A 20,922-nucleotide genomic window follows, 5' to 3' on the forward strand; every position below is an offset into this window, starting at 1 on the left:
TGGATTGTTTTATGTGAAGCGCCTTGAGATGACGTTGTTGTGATTTGGGGCTCTATAAGTTTAATAAATTGAACTGAATTGAAATTGAAGTGGATGACATTAAGGTGTCAGTCAACTAGGAAAGGTTTTGGAGGAGGTCTCTCAGAGTGACGGTGAGTTCACCCAGAAATACCAGTCAGTGTGACAGACACGAATCAGAAACGACTCACTAACAACATTAAAGTGCCATTGCTGAGCGCTGACGTTGACTCTTCTGCGTAACCCCTTAATGCCAACTATTTTTGTTGTCTGCATGGAAGTGAGCTGAGTGACTAATGAGTGAGAATGGTGGGTAAAAAAGTGTAAATGTGACACAAAACAAGGCTTGCCAGCTCCATGGATCATTTATGTGCCTTGTCTCAGAAACAGTGTTTTTTGTTGTTGGTTTGTTTTTCATTCGTTTCTGAAGAACAGATTCACTCTTGAAACATCAGCCATTGCTTTGGTTCCACAGCCTGGCTCCCACTGCTCCCTGCTTCAGAGTATTTGACTTTTGTGGTGTGATTGGAGAGCATGTGATTTGCTCGCACCGCAGCGGGATGTGTTTATCTGCTGTCTGCACAGACGAGGTGGGCTGTGGGACGACTGTGTGTGAAAGTGCACGCAATGCTGTCAAGACTGAAAGCTGCACAGAGTTACAAAGTGTGGCTGATATTCAGGAATGATGTAACACTGGGAATCCTTTAAATATAAACAGGTATTTCCTCAGGAGTAAATTTAATCCTGTATGAGAATATCCCACATCTTAGACATGGACAAACTCGCTGTCTTTTCTGTGAGACAACATCACCATCTGCTGGTGGAGACTGAAAATGTGTAGTGATAATAAACCAGCTGTACTTGCAATCATGATTTACATTTTCTGTATGCGCTGTGTGTGCTGTCTGTGGGGAGAGCTTATACAGTGTAGTGTGAAGGTGAGATAATGTGAGAGACTAAAATATATATGCAGTGCATCCAGAAAGTATTCACAGCGCTTCACTTTTTCTGCATTTTTTGTTACAGACTTATTCCAAAATGGATGAAATTCATTTTTTCTTCAGAATTATACACACAATACCCCATAATGACAATATGAAAAAAGTTTTTTGAGATGTTTGGTGATTATTAAAAAATTAAAAAAAAAACTATTCACAGCATTTGTCATGGAGCTCAAAATTGAGTTTAACTTCATCCTGTTTCCACGGATCATCCTTGAGATGTTTCTACAGCTTAATTGGAGTCCACCTGGAGTAAATTCAGTTGCTTTGGACATGATTTTGAAAGGCACACACCTGTCTATATATATATATATATATATATATATATATATATATATATAAAGCATCTGTGTTTGAGCTGCTATGACACCATCCGATCTGTCGACCTGTCTGAGAAAGATCCTGAATTCAGTCAAGCAAATGCTTTTGACCTGACCGTGACCTCTGACCTCAGTGTGAATGGGATAGGTAATGTGGAAATAGATTACAGAAAAGTGATGTATCCTTTTTATCTTGCTCTGCTGCTGCAGGCCCAGAAGAATGAGAGGGAGTCTATTAGGCAGAAGTTGGCTCTGGGCAGTTTCTTTGACGATGGACCAGGCATCTATACCAGCTGCAGCAAAAGTGGAAAACCCAGCCTGTCATCACGGTAAGACCACTGACCTCCTTCATGTGACCCCATTTATAACTGCTCAAGGATGAAACCACACCTCCAAATCCCTTTGTTCTGCACCTTTATTTTTGTAGTATATCACAAGGTTACAACGTTACGTAATGTTGCTTCTGGCCTTTATTGTGGGGAATTCCATACCAAACATAGTGACAACACTCCATGAGATATTGCAGATGATGGGGAGGACAAACATGTAAGGTTCTAAGTTCACACTGCATTGGATAGTACCTGGGAAGTCGGAATTTCCCGCTTGCAAATGGCACAAATACATCTAATCAATCAATCAATCAATTTTTTTTTTATATAGCGCCAAATCACAACAAACAGTTGCCCCAAGGCGCCTTATATTGTAAGGCAAGGCCATACAATAATTATGTAAAACCCCAACGGTCAAAACGACCCCCTGTGAGCAAGCACTTGGCTACAGTGGGAAGGAAAAACTCCCTTTTAACAGGAAGAAACCTCCAGCAGAACCAGGCTCAGGGAGGGGCAGTCTTCTGCTGGGACTGGTTGGGGCTGAGGGAGAGAACCAGGAAAAAGACATGCTGTGGAGGGGAGCAGAGATCGATCACTAATGATTAAATGCAGAGTGGTGCATACAGAGCAAAAGAGAAAGAAACAGTGCATCGTGGGAACCCCCCAGCAGTCTACGTCTATAACAGCATAACTAAGGGATGGTTCAGGGTCACCTGATCCAGCCCTAACTATAAGCTTTAGCAAAAAGGAAAGTTTTAAGCCTAGTCTTAAAAGTAGAGAGGGTGTCTGTCTCCCTGATCTGAATTGGGAGCTGGTTCCACAGGAGAGGAGCCTGAAAGCTGAAGGCTCTGCCTCCCATTCTACTCTTACAAACCCTAGGAACTACAAGTAAGCCTGCAGTCTGAGAGCGAAGCACTCTATTGGGGTGATATGGTACTACGAGGTCCCTAAGATAAGATGGGACCTGATTATTCAAAACCTTATAAGTAAGAAGAAGAATTTTAAATTCTATTCTAGAGTTAACAGGAAGCCAATGAAGAGAGGCCAATATGGGTGAGATATGCTCTCTCCTTCTAGTCCCCGTTAGTACTCTAGCTGCAGCATTTTGAATTAACTGAAGGCTTTTTAGGGAACTTTTAGGACAACCTGATAATAATGAATTACAGTAGTCCAGCCTAGAGGAAATAAATGCATGAATTAGTTTTTCAGCATCACTCTGAGACAAGACCTTTCTAATTTTAGAGATATTGCGTAAATGCAAAAAAGCAGTCCTACATATTTGATTAATATGCGCTTTGAATGACATATCCTGATCAAAAATGACTCCAAGATTTCTCACAGTATTACTAGAGGTCAGGGTAATGCCATCCAGAGTAAGGATCTGATTAGACACCATGTTTGTAAGATTTGTGGGGCCAAGTACAATAACTTCAGTTTTATCTGAGTTTAAAAGCAGGAAATTAGAGGTCATCCATGTCTTTATGTCTGTAAGACAATCCTGCAGTTTAGCTAATTGGTGTGTGTCCTCTGGCTTCATGGATAGATAAAGCTGGGTATCATCTGCGTAACAATGAAAATTTAAACAATACCGTCTAATAATACTGCCTAAGGGAAGCATGTATAAAGTGAATAAAATTGGTCCTAGCACAGAACCTTGTGGAACTCCATAATTAACTTTAGTCTGTGAAGAAGATTCCCCATTTACATGAACAAATTGTAATCTATTAGACAAATATGATTCAAACCACCGCAGCGCAGTGCCTTTAATACCTATGGCATGTTCTAATCTCTGTAATAAAATTTTATGGTCAACAGTATCAAAAGCAGCACTGAGGTCTAACAGAACAAGCACAGAGATGAGTCCACTGTCCGAGGCCATAAGAAGATCATTTGTAACCTTCACTAATGCTGTTTCTGTACTATGATGAATTCTAAAACCTGACTGAAACTCTTCAAATAGACCATTCCTCTGCAGATGATCAGTTAGCTGTTTTACAACTACCCTTTCAAGAATTTTTGAGAGAAAAGGAAGGTTGGAGATTGGCCTATAATTAGCTAAGATAGCTGGGTCAAGTGATGGCTTTTTAAGTAATGGTTTAATTACTGCCACCTTAAAAGCCTGTGGTACATAGCCAACTAACAAAGATAGATTGATCATATTTAAGATCGAAGCATTAAATAATGGTAGGGCTTCCTTGAGCAGCCTGGTAGGAATGGGGTCTAATAAACATGTTGATGGTTTGGATGAAGTAACTAATGAAAATAACTCAGACAGAACAATCGGAGAGAAAGAGTCTAACCAAATACCGGCATCACTGAAAGCAGCCAAAGATAACGATACATCTTTGGGATGGTTATGAGTCATTTTTTCTCTAATAGTTAAAATTTTGTTAGCAAAGAAAGTCATGAAGTCATTACTAGTTAAAGTTAATGGAATACTCAGCTCAATAGAGCTCTGACTCTTTGTCAGCCTGGCTACAGTGCTGAAAAGAAACCTGGGGTTGTTCTTATTTTCTTCAATTAGTGATGAGTAGAAAGATGTCCTAGCTTTACGGAGGGCTTTTTTATAGAGCAACAGACTCTTTTTCCAGGCTAAGTGAAGATCTTCTAAATTAGTGAGACGCCATTTCCTCTCCAACTTACGGGTTATCTGCTTTAAGCTACGAGTTTGTGAGCTATACCATGGAGTCAGGCACTTCTGATTTAAAGCTCTCTTTTTCAGAGGAGCTACAGCATCCAAAGTTGTCTTCAATGAGGATGTAAAACTATTGACGAGATACTCTATCTCACTTACAGAGTTTAGGTAGCTACTCTGCACTGTGTTGGTATATGGCATTAGAGAACATAAAGAAGGAATCATATCCTTAAACCTAGTTACAGCGCTTTCTGAAAGACTTCTAGTGTAATGAAACTTATTCCCCACTGCTGGGTAGTCCATCAGAGTAAATGTAAATGTTATTAAGAAATGATCAGACAGAAGGGAGTTTTCAGGGAATACTGTTAAGTCTTCTATTTCCATACCATAAGTCAGAACAAGATCTAAGATATGATTAAAGTGGTGGGTGGACTCATTTACATTTTGAGCAAAGCCAATTGAGTCTAATAATAGATTAAATGCAGTGTTGAGGCTGTCATTCTCAGCATCTGTGTGGATGTTAAAATCGCCCACTATAATTATCTTATCTGAGCTAAGCACTAAGTCAGACAAAAGGTCTGAAAATTCACAGAGAAACTCACAGTAACGACCAGGTGGACGATAGATAATAACAAATAAAACTGGTTTTGGGGACTTCCAGTTTGGATGGACAAGACTAAGAGACAAGCTTTCAAATGAATTAAAGCTCTGTCTGGGTTTTTGATTAATTAATAAGCTGGAATGGAAGATTGCTGCTAATCCTCCGCCCCGGCCCGTGCTACGAGCATTCTGACAGTTAGTGTGACTCGGGGGTGTTGACTCATTTAAACTAACATATTCATCCTGCTGTAACCAGGTTTCTGTAAGGCAGAATAAATCAATATGTTGATCAATTATTATATCATTTACCAACAGGGACTTAGAAGAGAGAGACCTAATGTTTAATAGACCACATTTAACTGTTTTAGTCTGTGGTGCAGTTGAAGGTGCTATATTATTTTTTCTTTTTGAATTTTTATGCTTAAATAGATTTTTGCTGGTTGTTGGTGGTCTGGGAGCAGGCACCGTCTCTACGGGGATGGGGTAATGAGGGGATGGCAGGGGGAGAGAAGCTGCAGAGAGGTGTGTAAGACTACAACTCTGCTTCCTGGTCCCAACCCTGGATAGTCACGGTTTGGAGGATTTAAGAAAATTGGCCAGATTTCTAGAAATGAGAGCTGCTCCATCCAAAGTGGGATGGATGCCGTCTCTCCTAACAAGACCAGGTTTTCCCCAGAAGCTTTGCCAATTATCTATGAAGCCCACCTCATTTTTTGGACACCACTCAGACAGCCAGCAATTCAAGGAGAACATGCGGCTAAACATGTCACTCCCAGTCCGATTGGGGAGGGGCCCAGAGAAAACTACAGAGTCCGACATTGTTTTTGCAAAGTTACACACCGATTCAATGTTAATTTTAGTGACCTCCGATTGGCGTAACCGGGTGTCATTACTGCCGACGTGAATTACAATCTTACCAAATTTACGCTTAGCCTTAGCCAGCAGTTTCAAATTTCCTTCAATGTCGCCTGCTCTGGCCCCCGGAAGACAATTGACTATGGTTGCTGGTGTCGCTAAATTCACATTTCTCAAAACAGAGTCGCCAATAACCAGAGTTTGATCCTCGGCGGGTGTGTCGCCGAGTGGGGAAAAACGGTTAGAAATGTGAACGGGTTGGCGGTGTACACGGGGCTTCTGTTTAGAACTACGCTTCCTCCTCACAGTCACCCAGTCGGCCTGCTTTCCCAGCTGCTCGGGATCTGCCAGGGGGGAACTAACGGCGGCTAAGCTACCTTGGTCCGCACCGACTACAGGGGCCTGGCTAGCTGTAGAATTTTCCACGGTGTGGAGCAGAGTCTCCAAATCGCCCAGCCTGGCCTCCAAAGCTACGAATAAGCTAACTAATAAAGTTATGATAAAAAATAAATCCCTCCACTAACTCGTTTTGGCAAACCAAGTAAATATATAATTTTGACTAATGTTAGAAATGAAAACTGATTGTAGATTTGGGTCAGTGTTGTTTTTCCTGTTCAGCAAATATCCAGCAAAACATTTGGTTGAAATTTGTCCAGATTTTATCCATAGTTGTTCCCAGCAGGATCTGTAGTGGCTAATGTTTAGTATCTGTGTCCCTCACTGTCTTTATGTTTCCATTTGATGTCATTTTTTAGTACTTTCTGTCACAACTGAAGGTCTGCCACTGTTTGTTTGACTCAATGTCACAGTATCATATAGCAAATCAGTGCCAAATGGACCCTCAAAACATGCCAAGAAACTGATTTTCCCAGTGTGTCATTGCATTTTGTTGCTGTCTTTTAACCCACACGGATCAAATACTACATTATTCACTGGTAAACTTTGATGTTTTTTGGTGATATATGCTTGTGAATCTTTTATTTGAAAAGAAGTAAACAACAAACCAATTATAGTGGTGCAGTGGAAAATCCTTTATGGATTTAATTGTAAAATTCAAAACAGACTACAGCTTAAAACAAAAATGACCTACTTCATCAATCATGAACTCATTTAATGTCTCAAAATGATAAAAGGGTAGCGTCTCTGCTGTACAACCCCCAAAAATTAGCATAGTATGGAAAATGCAAAGAATAAAAGTGATTCTTACATTTACTTTGATATTATTTCATTGCAGTCAATATGAACCAAAGATATGTCATGTTTTATGTGGTCAGCTTCATTTCAATTATTAATATACATCCATTCCTGTATGGAAGGCCTGCAACATTCCAAATGAGGATGTGGGAACACACTGGTTGTCTGCCTGGGTAGTTACCATCCAGGACCCAAGGTGGTTTGATGGGGTGCATGGATGTAGTGAAGCACAGTACCAGCACATGCTTCTAGACTTGATTGACTTGAACATATTCCAAAAAAAGTTGGGATGCTGATGCTGCATTCACATCGACACAAGAAAAACTGTCATGGCAGTCATTGTAGCAGAATTCCTGTGGTCCTGTGGTTCCATGAGGTGTAGTCCTTTCTAATGCTAATGACATGAACAATAATTCACTTAACTGAAAGATGCAACAAAGTGTTTTGTTATATTAAAACATAAAGCCCTAGTTCTAATGGCAGTGAAAAAGCATACTTTTCCAAGGTTATAGATTAATTTGTCTTTGTAATATCACACAAACTATTCACATTTGTCTGATTAAAATCAGGTCATTCTCTACAATTAAATAATGTCCATCTTACCTCCTCATTAAAGGTAAAACAACACCCAGTTTGCCTTTTTGTTGCTGCAGTAAGCAGCAAAAGTTGAACATTTTTAACTTTTGACGGCAAGTTTCGTCAAGGTGCACGGTTACTGTGGTCATAGCCAGTTGTGGCGGAAATTTTCTGTCAACCTGTCATTGAAAACAATGGAAAATCCAGTTTATTACAGCCAACATGTGAATGCAGTATTTACTGCTTTGTAATGTTGCCATTCCTTCTCACAACCCTTCAATAGCCTTGGTGGTTCCTGGGTTGTTCCTGAACATCCTAACTACGATACGATACGATACCATACGATACGATACGATACGATACGATACGATACGATACACTTTATTGTCCCTTCCAGGGAAATTTGTCTTGGACTCAAAGAGCTGCACAAATAAAACTGCCATAATTACATAACTCGTGCATGTTGCACATAACTTAATGCACACACCAATATTGCACATACCCCTTTTGCACAACAATCTCGCACAGATGGTTCATGCATATTGCACATATCCCTAATACAGAAGCCATATTGCACATACACCTATTGCAAAGGAAAATGCTGACAATATAGTAAATGATAATGAATAAATAACACTGAATAACAATGACACCATGACATTAATGCACAATCCTACTACCTATTCCAGGAACCATTACTTAAAACTCTAATTGACATGGGCACAAATGAGTTTTTAAAGCAATTAAGTCTACACTGAGGGACTCTGTATCACCTACCAGACGGCAGGAGTTCATACTCATCTTAGAGGATGTGGGAAGGATCCACCAAAGCTCACTGTGCTTGTCTGAGAACAGACTGTTCATACATGGACTGCAGGGTTTTCAGTTTCAGTTTCCTACAACTTTCATGGCAGTCTTCACCAGACGAGCAAGGTTAGATTTAGAAAAAATTAGAACTAATTTCTTTTCATCTTAGTGTGACAGTTTGGGTCTTTTTCCAGAACTTTTTTCCAGACCTTGACAAAATGGTGACACATCCGACTAACTTTTACTTACGTGTAATTGTTTGAACTGATGAGCTTGCAATCTGCAGTTGTTTAGAAATGGCTCCAAGAGACCTTTTTCTTAGATCTTCACTAAGTTCCTTGGACTTTCCAAATGTTCTTTAGTATTGGCCAGTCCATTGAGTGCTGTCAAACACATCCTTTTTATGCTGGCATAGAGAAACTACTAGTTGTAGTCAATAATGATCACCAACGAGAAGTTCATAGGCCTTGGACTTGTCACATTAAAAGTGATGTGTGGGCCGCTGAAGAGGAGGTACTGCTGGCCCACCACCACAAGATGGCGCCCTGCTTGAAGTGCGGGCTTCAAGCATGAGAGGGCGTCGGAGTGACCAGGAGTGACAGCTGTCACTCATCCACTACTCACCACCACCACCATAAAGGCCGGACTGCAACTCCACCTCCCCGCCGAGAAATCAACTACCAATCAGGTAATTTTCTCTGCTGACTTAAATTTGAGTATTAGTCTGATCTCTTTTTGCAGCCGTTTTCCTGGGACGGATACCCTGTCTGCGGAGTTGGCGTTTGGTGTGGACTGTGACGGCTTCGCCTCACACCCCACCCAGATAAGTGGTTATCTCAGGAGCTGCACGAGTGTGTGATTGGAGGTGGAGGTTCTCCCTCCTTTACTGAATACAGACTGTGGGATTACTGAGTGTGCGACCTCACACTCATCAGGACTGTCTCTGTTCTCTGCCAGCAGTACCGGGTCTGACTGCTGAAGATAGCGGCCACCTGGGGCGCAGGGCTTGGCGGCTCCGGTGTTCTTCAGCTCCGTTGGCAGTGGAAGCTGTGTGGATCCGGCTTTTCTCTCGCCAGACGTCTTCTATCGTCGAGCCTGCCCACACGTCACCTGGTGTATGATTGACAGTCACTATATTGTTATTGTCTGTACATCGTTGTGTGATTCACAACATTAAATTGTTACTTTTGGCTTATCCATTGTCGTTCATTAACGCCCCCTGTTGTGGGTCCGTGTCACGACACTTTCACAACAGGATTTCTTGGCCAGCGTCATGGATCCCGAGGGGCGTCAACCATCGCTTGAACAGCCAATGGAAGAACGAAGTGCACAGGCACCAGCAGGAGGCGTGTTGGGTGAGCTGCAGCACATCTTAACTGCCTTTACCGCTCGGTTGGACTTAGTTACCGAGCAGAGCAGTGTTCTCAATCGTAGGATAGAGGCTCTCACCGCCCAGGTGGAAGCGCGTGCTCAGGGCGCTGCTGCAGCACCTCCTCCTGCTGACCGTGTGCCAGAAACAGACATTCCGCTGGTCGTTCAACGAACCCCCCCCCACCTTCCCCTGAAGCATACATAAGCCCTCCGGAGCCGTACGGAGGCTGTGTGGAGACGTGCGCTGACTTCTTGATGCAGTGCTCGCTCGTCTTTTCGCAGCGTCCCGTCATGTACGCAGCAGACGCCAGCCGGGTGGCTTATGTGATCAATTTGCTTCGAGGAGAGGCACACGCCTGGGCTACGGCGCTTTGGGAGCAGAATTCACGGCTCCTAACGGTTTATACTGAGTTTGTGAGGGAGTTCCGACAGGTGTTCGACCACCCTCATAGAGGTGAGACTGCTTCAAGTGTGCTGCTGTCGATACGGCAGGGGCGTCGGAGCGCAGCGAAGTATGCAGTCGACTTCCGCATCGCGGCAGCGCGAGCCAGCTGGAATGCTGTTGCGCTCCGCGCCGCCTTTGTAAACGGACTGTCTCTGGTCCTTAAGGAGCACCTGGTGGCGAAGGACGAGCTGCGGGATTTAGATGGGCTTATTGACCTTGCTATATGGTTAGACAACTGATTAACGGAACACAGACGGGAGCGAGACGAGGGGCGTGGCCAGGCACAAGCCGTCCCTCTTCCTCCCGGGTCCGAAAGGAAGCCGACTTCCCCACGCTCCACTGCCAGGGCTCTCCACGTGACAACAGCTCCCCCTGCTGACGTTGCTATGGAAACGAGCAGGGCCAAAAAACGATCAGATCAGAGACAAAGGAGGCTGATCCGTGGAGAGTGTTTTCTCTGCAGCTCTACCGAGCACACACAGAGAGAATGCCCCAAACGGTCAAAACAGCAGCACTCGTCCTTAGAGACTGGGCTAAGGGTGTGTCACAACACCCACATGGGAAAACCCCGACGATCTGCACGAATCCCAGTCACGATCCTGAGTGGGGATCTAACCCTTCATGCCCCAGCACTGGTGGACACGGGGTCGGAGGGGAATCTGCTGCATAGCAGATGGGCAAAGGAGGTTGGGCTCCCTCTAGTGGCCTTACCGTCACCATTGTCGGTGCGGGCGCTAGATGGCACCCTTCTTCCACTGATCACACACCAGACACAGCCAGTGACATTGGTGGTGTCTGGGAATCACAGGGAGGAGATTGTGTTTTATGTAACACCTTCTACCTCCCGAGTAATTTTGGGTTTTCCATGGGTACTAAAACACAATCCCCGGATTGATTGGCCGTGTGATGCTGTGGTTCAGTGGAGCGAAACCTGCCACCGGGAGTGTTTAGGATCCTCGGTTCCACCCGGTGTGACAGCTAAGGAGGAGGTTTTAGTCCCCCCCAATCTGGCGGCGGTGCCAGCCGAGTACCATGACCTTGCTGACGTCTTCAGCAAGGATCTGGCACTCACGCTGCCCCCGCACCGTCCGTACGATTGTGCCATTGATTTGATACCGGGCGCTGAGTACCCGTCCAGCAGGCTGTACAACCTCTCACGTCCGGAACGCGAATCAATGGAGACCTACATCCAGGACTCGTTAGCTGCCGGGAACTCCACCTCTCCGATGGGTGCTGGTTTCTTTTTTGTGGGCAAGAAGGACGGCGGACTCCGTCCATGCATTGATTACAGAGGGATGAACGAGATCACGGTTCGCAACCGATACCCGTTACCTCTGTTGGATTCAGTGTTCACGCCCCTGCATGGAGCCCAAATTTTCACGAAATTGGATCTTAGGAATGCTTATCACCTGGTTCGGATCCAGGAGGGAGACGAGTGGAAGACGGCATTTAACACCCCGTTAGGTCACTTTGAGTATCTGGTCATGCCGTTCGGCCTCACCAATGCGCCCGCGACGTTCCAAGCGTTGGTTAATGACGTCTTGCGGGACTTCCTGCATCGGTTTGTCTTCGTATATCTAGACGATATACTCATGTTTTCTCCGGATCCTGAGACCCATGTCAAGCATGTACGTCAGGTCCTACAGTGGTTGTTGGAGAACCAGCTGTTTGTGAAGGGAGAGAAGTGTGAGTTCCACCGCACTTCTTTGTCTTTCCTGGGGTTCATAATCTCCTCCAACTCTGTCACCCCTGATCCGGCCAAGGTTGCGGTGGTGAGAGATTGGCCCCAACCAACGAACCGTAGGAAAATACAACAGTTCCTCGGTTTTGCAAATTTCTACCGGAGGTTCATCAAGGGCTACAGTCAGGTAGTTAGCCCCCTGACAGCCCTGACCTCCACAAAAGTCCCCTTCACCTGGTCGGATCGGTGCGAAGCCGCGTTTAGGGAGTTGAAACGCCGGTTCTCGACTGCACTGGTTCTGGTGCAGCCCGATCCCAAGCGCCAGTTTGTTGTTGATGTGGATGCCTCTGACTCAGGGATAGGAGCCGTGCTGTCCCAGAGCGGGGAGTCCGACAAGGTTCTCCATCCATGTGCCTACTTTTCCCGCAGGTTGACCCCAGCCGAACGGAACTATGACGTCGGCAATCGGGAACTTCATGCGGTGAAGGAGGCTCTTGAGGAGTGGAGACACCTGTTAGAGGGAGCATCGGTACCATTTACGGTTTTCACGGACCATCGGAACCTGGAGTACATCCGGACCGCGAAGCGTCTGAACCCCAGGCAAGCCCGCTGGTCGCTGTTCTTCGGGCGTTTTGACTTCCGGATCACCTACAGCCCCGGGACAAAGAACCAATGGTCTGACGCCCTGTCCCGGGTGCATGAAGAGGAGGTCAAGACCGAGCCGTCAGACCCCCCTGACACCATCATCCCCGAGTCCACTGTCGTGGCCACCCTTACCTGGGACGTGGAGAAGACCGTCCGGGAGGCCCTGACACGGAGCCCAGACCCGGGGACAGGTCCAAAGGACAAGCTGTACGTCCCACCAGAGGCCAGGGCTGCGGTCCGTGACTTCTGTCACGGTTCCAAGCTCTCCTGTCATCCAGGGGTGCGAAGGACCATGGCAGTGGTCCGGCAGCGCTTCTGGTGGGTGTCTATGGAAGCCGGCGTCCGGGAATATGTCCAGGCCTGCACCACCTGTGCCAGGGCAAAGCCGACCACCACAAGGCCCAAGGCCTCCTCCAGCCTCTGCCCGTGCCTCGTCGCCCCTGGTCTCATATTGGCCTGGACTTTGTCACGGGCCTCCCGCCGTCCCAGGGCAACACCACCATCTTAACGATAGCGGACCGGTTCTCCAAGGCGGCCCACTTCGTGGCCCTCCCGAAGCTCCCGACGGCCCAGGAGACTGCAGACCTCCTGGTCCACCACGTCGTGCGTCTGCATGGGATTCCATCAGACGTCTCGGATCGTGGTCCTCAGTTCTTCTCCCAGGTCTGGAGGAGTTTCTGCAGGGAACTGGGGGCCACCGTTAGTCTCTCGTCTGGGTACCACCCCCAGACGAACGGGCAGGCAGAGCGGACTAACCAGGAACTGGAGCAGGGCCTCCGCTGCGTGACCTCCACGCACCCGACGGCGTGGAGTGACCATCTGGCCTGGATCGAGTACGCTCATAATAGCCAAGTCTCATCTGCCACCGGCCTCTCCCCATTTGAGGTGTGTTTGGGGTACCAGCCCCCATTGTTTCCACTGGTGGAGGGAGAGGTCGGGGTGCCCTCGGTCCAGGCCCATCTGAGGAAGTGCCGTCGGGTGTGGCGTACCGCCCGCTCTGCCCTGCTCAGAGCCGCCCGGACGAGGGCTAAGGCCCATGCAGACCGCCGGCGTTCCCCGGCCCCTGCATACCAGCCCGGGCAGGAGGTCTGGCTATCCACTAAGGACATCCCCCTGCAGGTGGAATCCCACAAACTCAAGGACAGGTACATCGGACCTTTTCCCATCCTCAAAGTCCTCAGTCCGGCCGCAGTGAAGCTGAAGCTGCCAGCTTCACTGCGGATACACCCCATGTTTCATGTGTCGAGACTCAAGCACTGCCATACCTCACCACTGTGTGCCCCGGGACCAGCGCCGCCTCCTGCCCGGATCATTGACGGGGAGCCCGCGTGGACGGTACGCCGGCTCCTGGACGTCCGTCGAAAGGGCCGGGGGTTCCAGTATCTGGTGGACTGGGAGGGTTATGGCCCCGAAGAGCGCTCCTGGGTGAAGAGGAGCTTCATCCTGGACCCGGCCCTCCTGGCCGACTTCTACACCCGTCACCCGGACAAGCCTGGTCAGGCGCCAGGAGGTGCCCGTTGAGGGGGGGGTCCTGTTGTGTGGGCCGCTGAAGAGGAGGTACTGCTGGCCCACCACCACAAGATGGCGCCCTGCTTGAAGTGCGGGCTTCAAGCATGAGAGGGCGTCGGAGCGACCAGGAGTGACAGCTGTCACTCATCATCCGTACCAGCTGTCACTCATCCACTACTCATCACCACCACCATAAAGGCCGGACTGCAACTCCACCTCCCCGCCGAGAAATCAACTACCAATCAGGTAATTTTCTCTGCTGACTTAAATTCGAGTATTAGTCTGATCTCTTTTTGCAGCCGTTTTCCTGGGACGGATACCCTGTCTGCGGAGTTGGCGTTTGGTGTGGACTGCGACAGCTTCGCCTCACACCCCACCCAGATAAGTGGTTATCTCAGGAGCTGCACGAGTGTGTGATTGGAGGTGGAGGTTCTCCCTCCTTTACTGAATACAGACTGTGGGATTACTGAGTGTGCGAACTCACACTCATCTGGACTGTCTATAGTAGCATAACTAAGGGATGGTTCAGGGTCACCTGATCCAACCCTAACTATAAGCTTTAGCAAAAAGGAAAGTTTTAAGCCTAATCTTAAAAGTAGAGAGGGTGTCTGTCTCCCTGATCTGAATTGGGAGCTGGTTCCACAGGAGAGGAGCCTGAAAGCTGAAGGCTCTGCTTCCCATTCTACTCTTACAAACCCTAGGAACTACAAGTAAGCCTGCAGTCTGAGAGCGAAGCGCTCTATTGGGGTGATATGGTACTACGAGGTCCCTAAGATAAGATGGGACCTGATTATTCAAAACGTTATAAGTAAGAAGAAGAATTTTAAATTCTATTCTAGAATTAACAGGAAGCCAATGAAGAGAGGCCAATATGGGTGAGATATGCTCTCTCCTTCTAGTCCCCGTCAGTACTCTAGCTGCAGCATTTTGAATTAACTGAAGGCTTTTTAGGGAACTTTTAGGACAACCTGATAATAATGAATTACAATAGTCCAGCCTAGAGGAAATAAATGCATTAATTAGTTTTTCAGCATCACTCTGAGACAAGACCTTTCTGATTTTAGAGATATTGCGTAAATGCAAAAAAGCAGTCCTACATATTTGTTTAATATGCGCTTTGAATGACATATCCTGATCAAAAATGACTCCAAGATTTCGCACAGTATTACTAGAGGTCAGGGTAATGCCATCCAGAGTAAGGATCTGGTTAGACACCATGTTTCTAAGATTTGTGGGGCCAAGTACAATAACTTCAGTTTTATCTGAGTTTAAAAGCAGGAAATTAGAGGTCATCCATGTCTTTATGTCTGTAAGACAATCCTGCAGTTTAGCTAATTGGTGTGTGTCCTCTGGCTTCATGGATAGATAAAGCTGGGTATCATCTGCGTAACAATGAAAATTTAAGCAATACCGTCTAATAATACTGCCTAAGGGAAGCATGTATAAAGTGAATAAAATTGGTCCTAGCACAGAACCTTGTGGAACTCCATAATTAACTTTAGTCTGTGAAGAAGATTCCCCATTTACATGAACAAATTGTAATCTATTAGACAAATATGATTCAAACCACCGCAGCGCAGTGCCTTTAATACCTATGGCATGCTCTAATCTCTGTAATAAAATTTTATGGTCAACAGTCTCAAAAGCAGCACTGAGGTCTAACAGAACAAGCACAGAGATGAGTCCACTGTCCGAGGCCATAAGAAGATCATTTGTAACCTTCACTAATGCTGTTTCTGTACTATGATGAATTCTAAAACCTGACTGAAACTCTTCAAATAGACCATTCCTCTGCAGATGATCAGTTAGCTGTTTTACAACTACCCTTTCAAGAATTTTTGAGAGAAAAGGAAGGTTGGAGATTGGCCTATAATTAGCTAAGATAGCTGGGTCAAGTGATGGCTTTTTAAGTAATGGTTTAATTACTGCCACCTTAAAAGCCTGTGGTACATAGCCAACTAACAAAGATAGATTGATCATATTTAAGATCGAAGCATTAAATAATGGTAGGGCTTCCTTGAGCAGCCTGGTAGGAATGGGGTCTAATAAACATGTTGATGGTTTGGATGAAGTAACTAATGAAAATAACTCAGACAGAACAATCGGAGAGAAAGAGTCTAACCAAATACCGGCATCACTGAAAGCAGCCAAAGATAACGATACGTCTTTGGGATGGTTATGAGTAATTTTTTCTCTAATAGTTAAAATTTTGTTAGCAAAGAAAGTCATGAAGTCATTACTAGTTAAAGTTAATGGAATACTCAGCTCAATAGAGCTCTGACTCTTTGTCAGCCTGGCTACAGTGCTGAAAAGAAACCTGGGGTTGTTCTTATTTTCTTCAATTAGTGATGAGTAGAAAGATGTCCTAGCTTTACGGAGGGCTTTTTTATAGAGCAACAGACTCTTTTTCCAGGCTAAGTGAAGATCTTCTAAATTAGTGAGACGCCATTTCCTCTCCAACTTACGGGTTATCTGCTTTAAGCTACGAGTTTGTGAGTTATACCACGGAGTCAGGCACTTCTGATTTAAAGCTCTCTTTTTTAGAGGAGCTACAGCATCCAGAGTTGTCTTCAATGAGGATGTAAAACTATTGACGAGATACTCTATCTCACTTACAGAGTTTAGGTAGCTACTCTGCACTGTGTTGGTATATGGCATTAGAGAACATAAAGAAGGAATCATATCCTTAAACCTAGTTACAGCGCTTTCTGAAAGACTTCTAGTGTAATGAAACTTATTCCCCACTGCTGGGTAGTCCATCAGAGTAAATGTAAATGTTATTAAGAAATGATCAGACAGAAGGGAGTTTTCAGGGAATACTGTTAAGTCTTCTATTTCCATACCATAAGTCAGAACAAGATCTAAGATATGATTAAAGTGGTGGGTGGACTCATTTACTTTTTGAGCAAAGCCAATAGAGTCTAATAATAGATTAAATGCAGTGTTGAGGCTGTCATTCTCAGCATCTGTGTGGATGTTAAAATCGCCCACTATAATTATCTTATCTGAGCTAAGCACTAAGTCAGACAAAAAGTCTGAAAATTCACAGAGAAACTCACAGTAACGACCAGGTGGACGATAGATAATAACAAATAAAACTGGTTTTTGGGACTTCCAATTTGGATGGACAAGACTAAGAGTCAAGCTTTCAAATGAATTAAAGCTCTGTCTGGGTTTTTGATTAATTAATAAGCTGGAATGGAAGATTGCTGCTAATCCTCCGCCCCGGCCCGTGCTACGAGCATTCTGACAGTTAGTGTGACTCGGGGTGTTGACTCATTTAAACTAACATATTCATCCTGCTGTAACCAGGTTTCTGTAAGGCAGAATAAATCAATATGTTGATCAATTATTATATCATTTACCAACAGGGACTTAGAAGAGAGAGACCTAATGTTTAATAGACCACATTTAACTGTTTTAGTCTGTGGTGCAGTTAAAGGTGCTATATTATTATTATTATTTTTTTTTTTTATGCTTAAATAGATTTTTGCTGGTTATTGGTAGTCTGGGAGCAGGCACCGTCTCTACGGGGATGGGGTAATGAGGGGATGGCAGGGGGAGAGAAGCTGCAGAGAGGTGTGTAAGACTACAACTCTGCTTCCTGGTCCCAACCCTGGATAGTCACGGTTTGGAGGATTTAAGAAAATTGGCCAGATTTCTAGAAATGAGAGCTGCTCCATCCAAAGTGGGATGGATGCCGTCTCTCCTAACAAGACCAGGTTTTCCCCAGAAGCTTTGCCAATTATCTATGAAGCCCACCTCATTTTTTGGACACCACTCAGACAGCCAGCAATTCAAGGAGAACATGCGGCTAAACATGTCACTCCCGGTCCGATTGGGGAGGGGCCCAGAGAAAACTACAGAGTCCGACATTGTTTTTGCAAAGTTACACACCGATTTAATGTTAATTTTAGTGACCTCCGATTGGCGTAACCGGGTGTCATTACTGCCGACGTGAATTACAATCTTACCAAATTTACGCTTAGCCTTAGCCAGCAGTTTCAAATTTCCTTCAATGTCGCCTACTCTGGCCCCCGGAAGACAATTGACTATGGTTGCTGGTGTCGCTAACTTCACATTTCGCAAAACAGAGTCGCCAATAACCAGAGTTTGATCCTCGGCGGGTGTGTCGTCGAGTGGGGAAAAACGGTTAGAGATGTGAACGGGTTGGCGGTGTACACGGGGCTTCTGTTTAGGGCTACACTTCCTCCTCACAGTCACCCAGTCAGCCTGCTTTCCCGGCTGCTCGGGATCTGCCAGGGGGTAACTAACGGCGGCTAAGCTACCTTGGTCCGCACCGACTACAGGGGCCTGGCTAGCTGTAGAATTTTCCACGGTGTGGAGCCGAGTCTCCAATTCGCCCAGCCTGGCCTCCAAAGCTACGAATAAGCTACACTTATTACAAGTACCGTTACTGCTAAAGGAGGCCAAGGAATAACTAAACATTTCACACCCAGAGCAGAAAAGTGCGGGAGAGACAGGAGAACCCGCCATGCTAAATCGGCTAAGAGCTAGTAGCTACGCTAAGCTAGCGGATTCCTAAAAACACGCAAAGTGAATAATGTGTAAATAATTTAGAGGTGATTCAGCAGAAGGAGTGCTTTAGTTAAGGCACGTAAAGATTACACTGGGAAACAAATCGTAATCTAGATAACTAGATCAATCTAACTGCGCAGATTAAACACCTAACAGATACAGAAAAACACCGCTGTGCTCCGGAACAGGAAGTGAAGACAGCGGCCACCTGGGGCGCAGGGCTTGGCGGCTCCGGTGTTCTTCAGCTCCGTTGGCAGTGGAAGCTGTGTGGATCCGGCTTTTCTCTCGCCAGGCGTCTTCTATCGTCGAGCCTGCCCACACGTCACCTGGTGTATGATTGACAGTCACTATATTGTTATTGTCTGTACATCATTGTGTGATTCACAACATTAAATTGTTACTTTTGGCTTATCCATTGTCCGTTCATTAATGCCCCCTGTTGTGGGTCCGTGTCACGACACTTTCACAACAAAAAGATACTGTCAAACCTTCAGCACCACTTCATAAAAGATTTAACTGAATGTATGTATATATTTATGCCTGTATGTATAATTTGGACACTTTGTGGATTAGAAAAGATCCAAAATAAATTCAAAGTGTGCACCCAGTTCTTGTTTTTTAAAGTTATTAATGATGTATACTGTATAATCAGTCCACTCTGGCAAAAGAACCGTTCAAAGACTTCATTAAAAGCCCTAAATTACCATGATATTCGTCCCATGATGAGTGCATGTAAACATCTGACCACGACTGTATCTCTAAAGTGTGTTATAGAAAGACAGTGTGACACCCAGCAGACTATATTTGTAGCATGACAAAGTATAGGTTCTCACTTCCCAAAAAGCGACCACACAGACTGTTAATGCCTCCTACACAGCACCTTACTGGAAGTTGATGTGTGATCCTAACCACAAGGATTTCTCAAAATTATAGAAAAAGGTTAATGACCTTGTGAAATGTCACACTGATATTTTGAGGAAACCGGTCCACATGAGGCAGCAGGGGTGGTGGCCAAGTAGTTTGTGCGCTTGGTTTAACTGGAGAAGGTTCCTGGTTCAAACCCCACTCCTGCCACATTTCTCCATGTAATATGGAGTTGTGTCAGGAAGGGCATTTGGTGTAAAACATGTGCCAAATCGACATGGAGATCCACCTTGAATCTGCAGTGGTGACCCTGAGTGGAAACAAGGAAGCAGCTGAAGGAACTTAGTCAACATGAGGCAAATTTATTTTCTATTTATTGCAAATTTCTTTCAATGAGCAATTGTAAGTGCTTGACAGTAAATGAAAAAAAGATCAAAGTGAAATAGAAACATGTTTTTAAAAATTAAAGAAATTAACTCAATAACATTGTGCGAGACAATTAAGGGATGTCATGGGAGGTCCTTCTTGGTAAAGTTTATGCCAGAGTGCTGTGAAGTAGGTTCTGAACAATTGGCAAACCTCATGACACTACAGATTAATTTCGGATCATGGAACAGTGGACCAAGTCTTGATCCTTGTTGAGGGTTTTGTAGAAATCTGAGGTGTAAGAATCCTTGTTAAGGACTTTGTGATGATCCCTGTGTGCCCATAGCTACACCGATGTGCATGTGTGCTCTGTCAAATTCAAACACAGTCTTCGTGGGCATTGTACCTTGTCAGCGATTCAGTTTGGGATTTTTCGTGGACATCAGCAGGTCACTGTGTTCAATATGGTGGTCAGAGGATTGGATCTCTGCTGTTTGTAAATAAGAAGAACTTTATTAATCCCAAAGGAAGTTGATGGCATGATACTGATATCCTCTTCAGATCCTGACTTCTAGCACATTGTGGGATGGTTTTTAGCTGAGTGAGTAGTGGTTATACTGTTGATCAGTGGTTCCAAAAGTGAAACTGTGATACCCTGCCAGAAAAAAACAGTGCCCCCTCCAGGTTGGGAGTGTGTTGCTGCACAGAGTTGAATTGTCATTAGGTCTTGTTCACTAGTGTGTGAAAAATGTGTTGTGATTGGCAGACAGACTGGATGGAGGATGTGGATGGAGTGAGGGATTTCTGGGCAGCCGCCGCAACCGCCAGCCCAGAATAAGTGGTGCAAAATGGACAGATAAATGAGTATGTGATAAAATGAGTGTAGTAAACAATAAAGACAAGGAAGAGCGCATATTTTTTTTTAAAAACACAAGCAAGTGTGTAGGTGGATTCAGACATACAAATCTATGACACTGTATGTACATGTGCATTCACAGTAGATTAAAAAAATACATCATTTGTCAGTTCAAAGGTTTGAAGGCCAGGTCAGGTGTGAGAGTGTGTGCTGAAAATCACTGACACCTCATCCATAATACTACGGAACCACCCTGAATGGCAAGCACCCAGAGAGACAACCAGCCCATCATCAACATTCGAAAGTAACCC

The 20,922-nt window shown here is 45.2% G+C and overlaps 1 protein-coding gene across 6 annotated transcripts in view; it reads left to right on the top strand.

Annotated features, from left to right (window-relative positions):
• Nucleotides 1-20,922, top strand: part of schip1 (schwannomin interacting protein 1) — a 1,140,784-nt gene that overhangs the window by 1,078,787 nt on the left and 41,075 nt on the right. For all 6 annotated transcript variants that reach the window (XM_034168281.1, XM_034168282.1, XM_034168283.1 and 3 more), the window contains one exon: nt 1,550-1,668. In XM_034168281.1, coding sequence (XP_034024172.1) covers nt 1,550-1,668 — 119 coding nt within the window. The remainder of the gene's footprint in view (nt 1-1,549; nt 1,669-20,922) is intronic.

Source organism: Thalassophryne amazonica, chromosome 4 (genome assembly GCF_902500255.1).
Source record: "Thalassophryne amazonica chromosome 4, fThaAma1.1, whole genome shotgun sequence".
Taxonomy (NCBI): Eukaryota; Metazoa; Chordata; class Actinopteri; order Batrachoidiformes; family Batrachoididae; genus Thalassophryne; species Thalassophryne amazonica.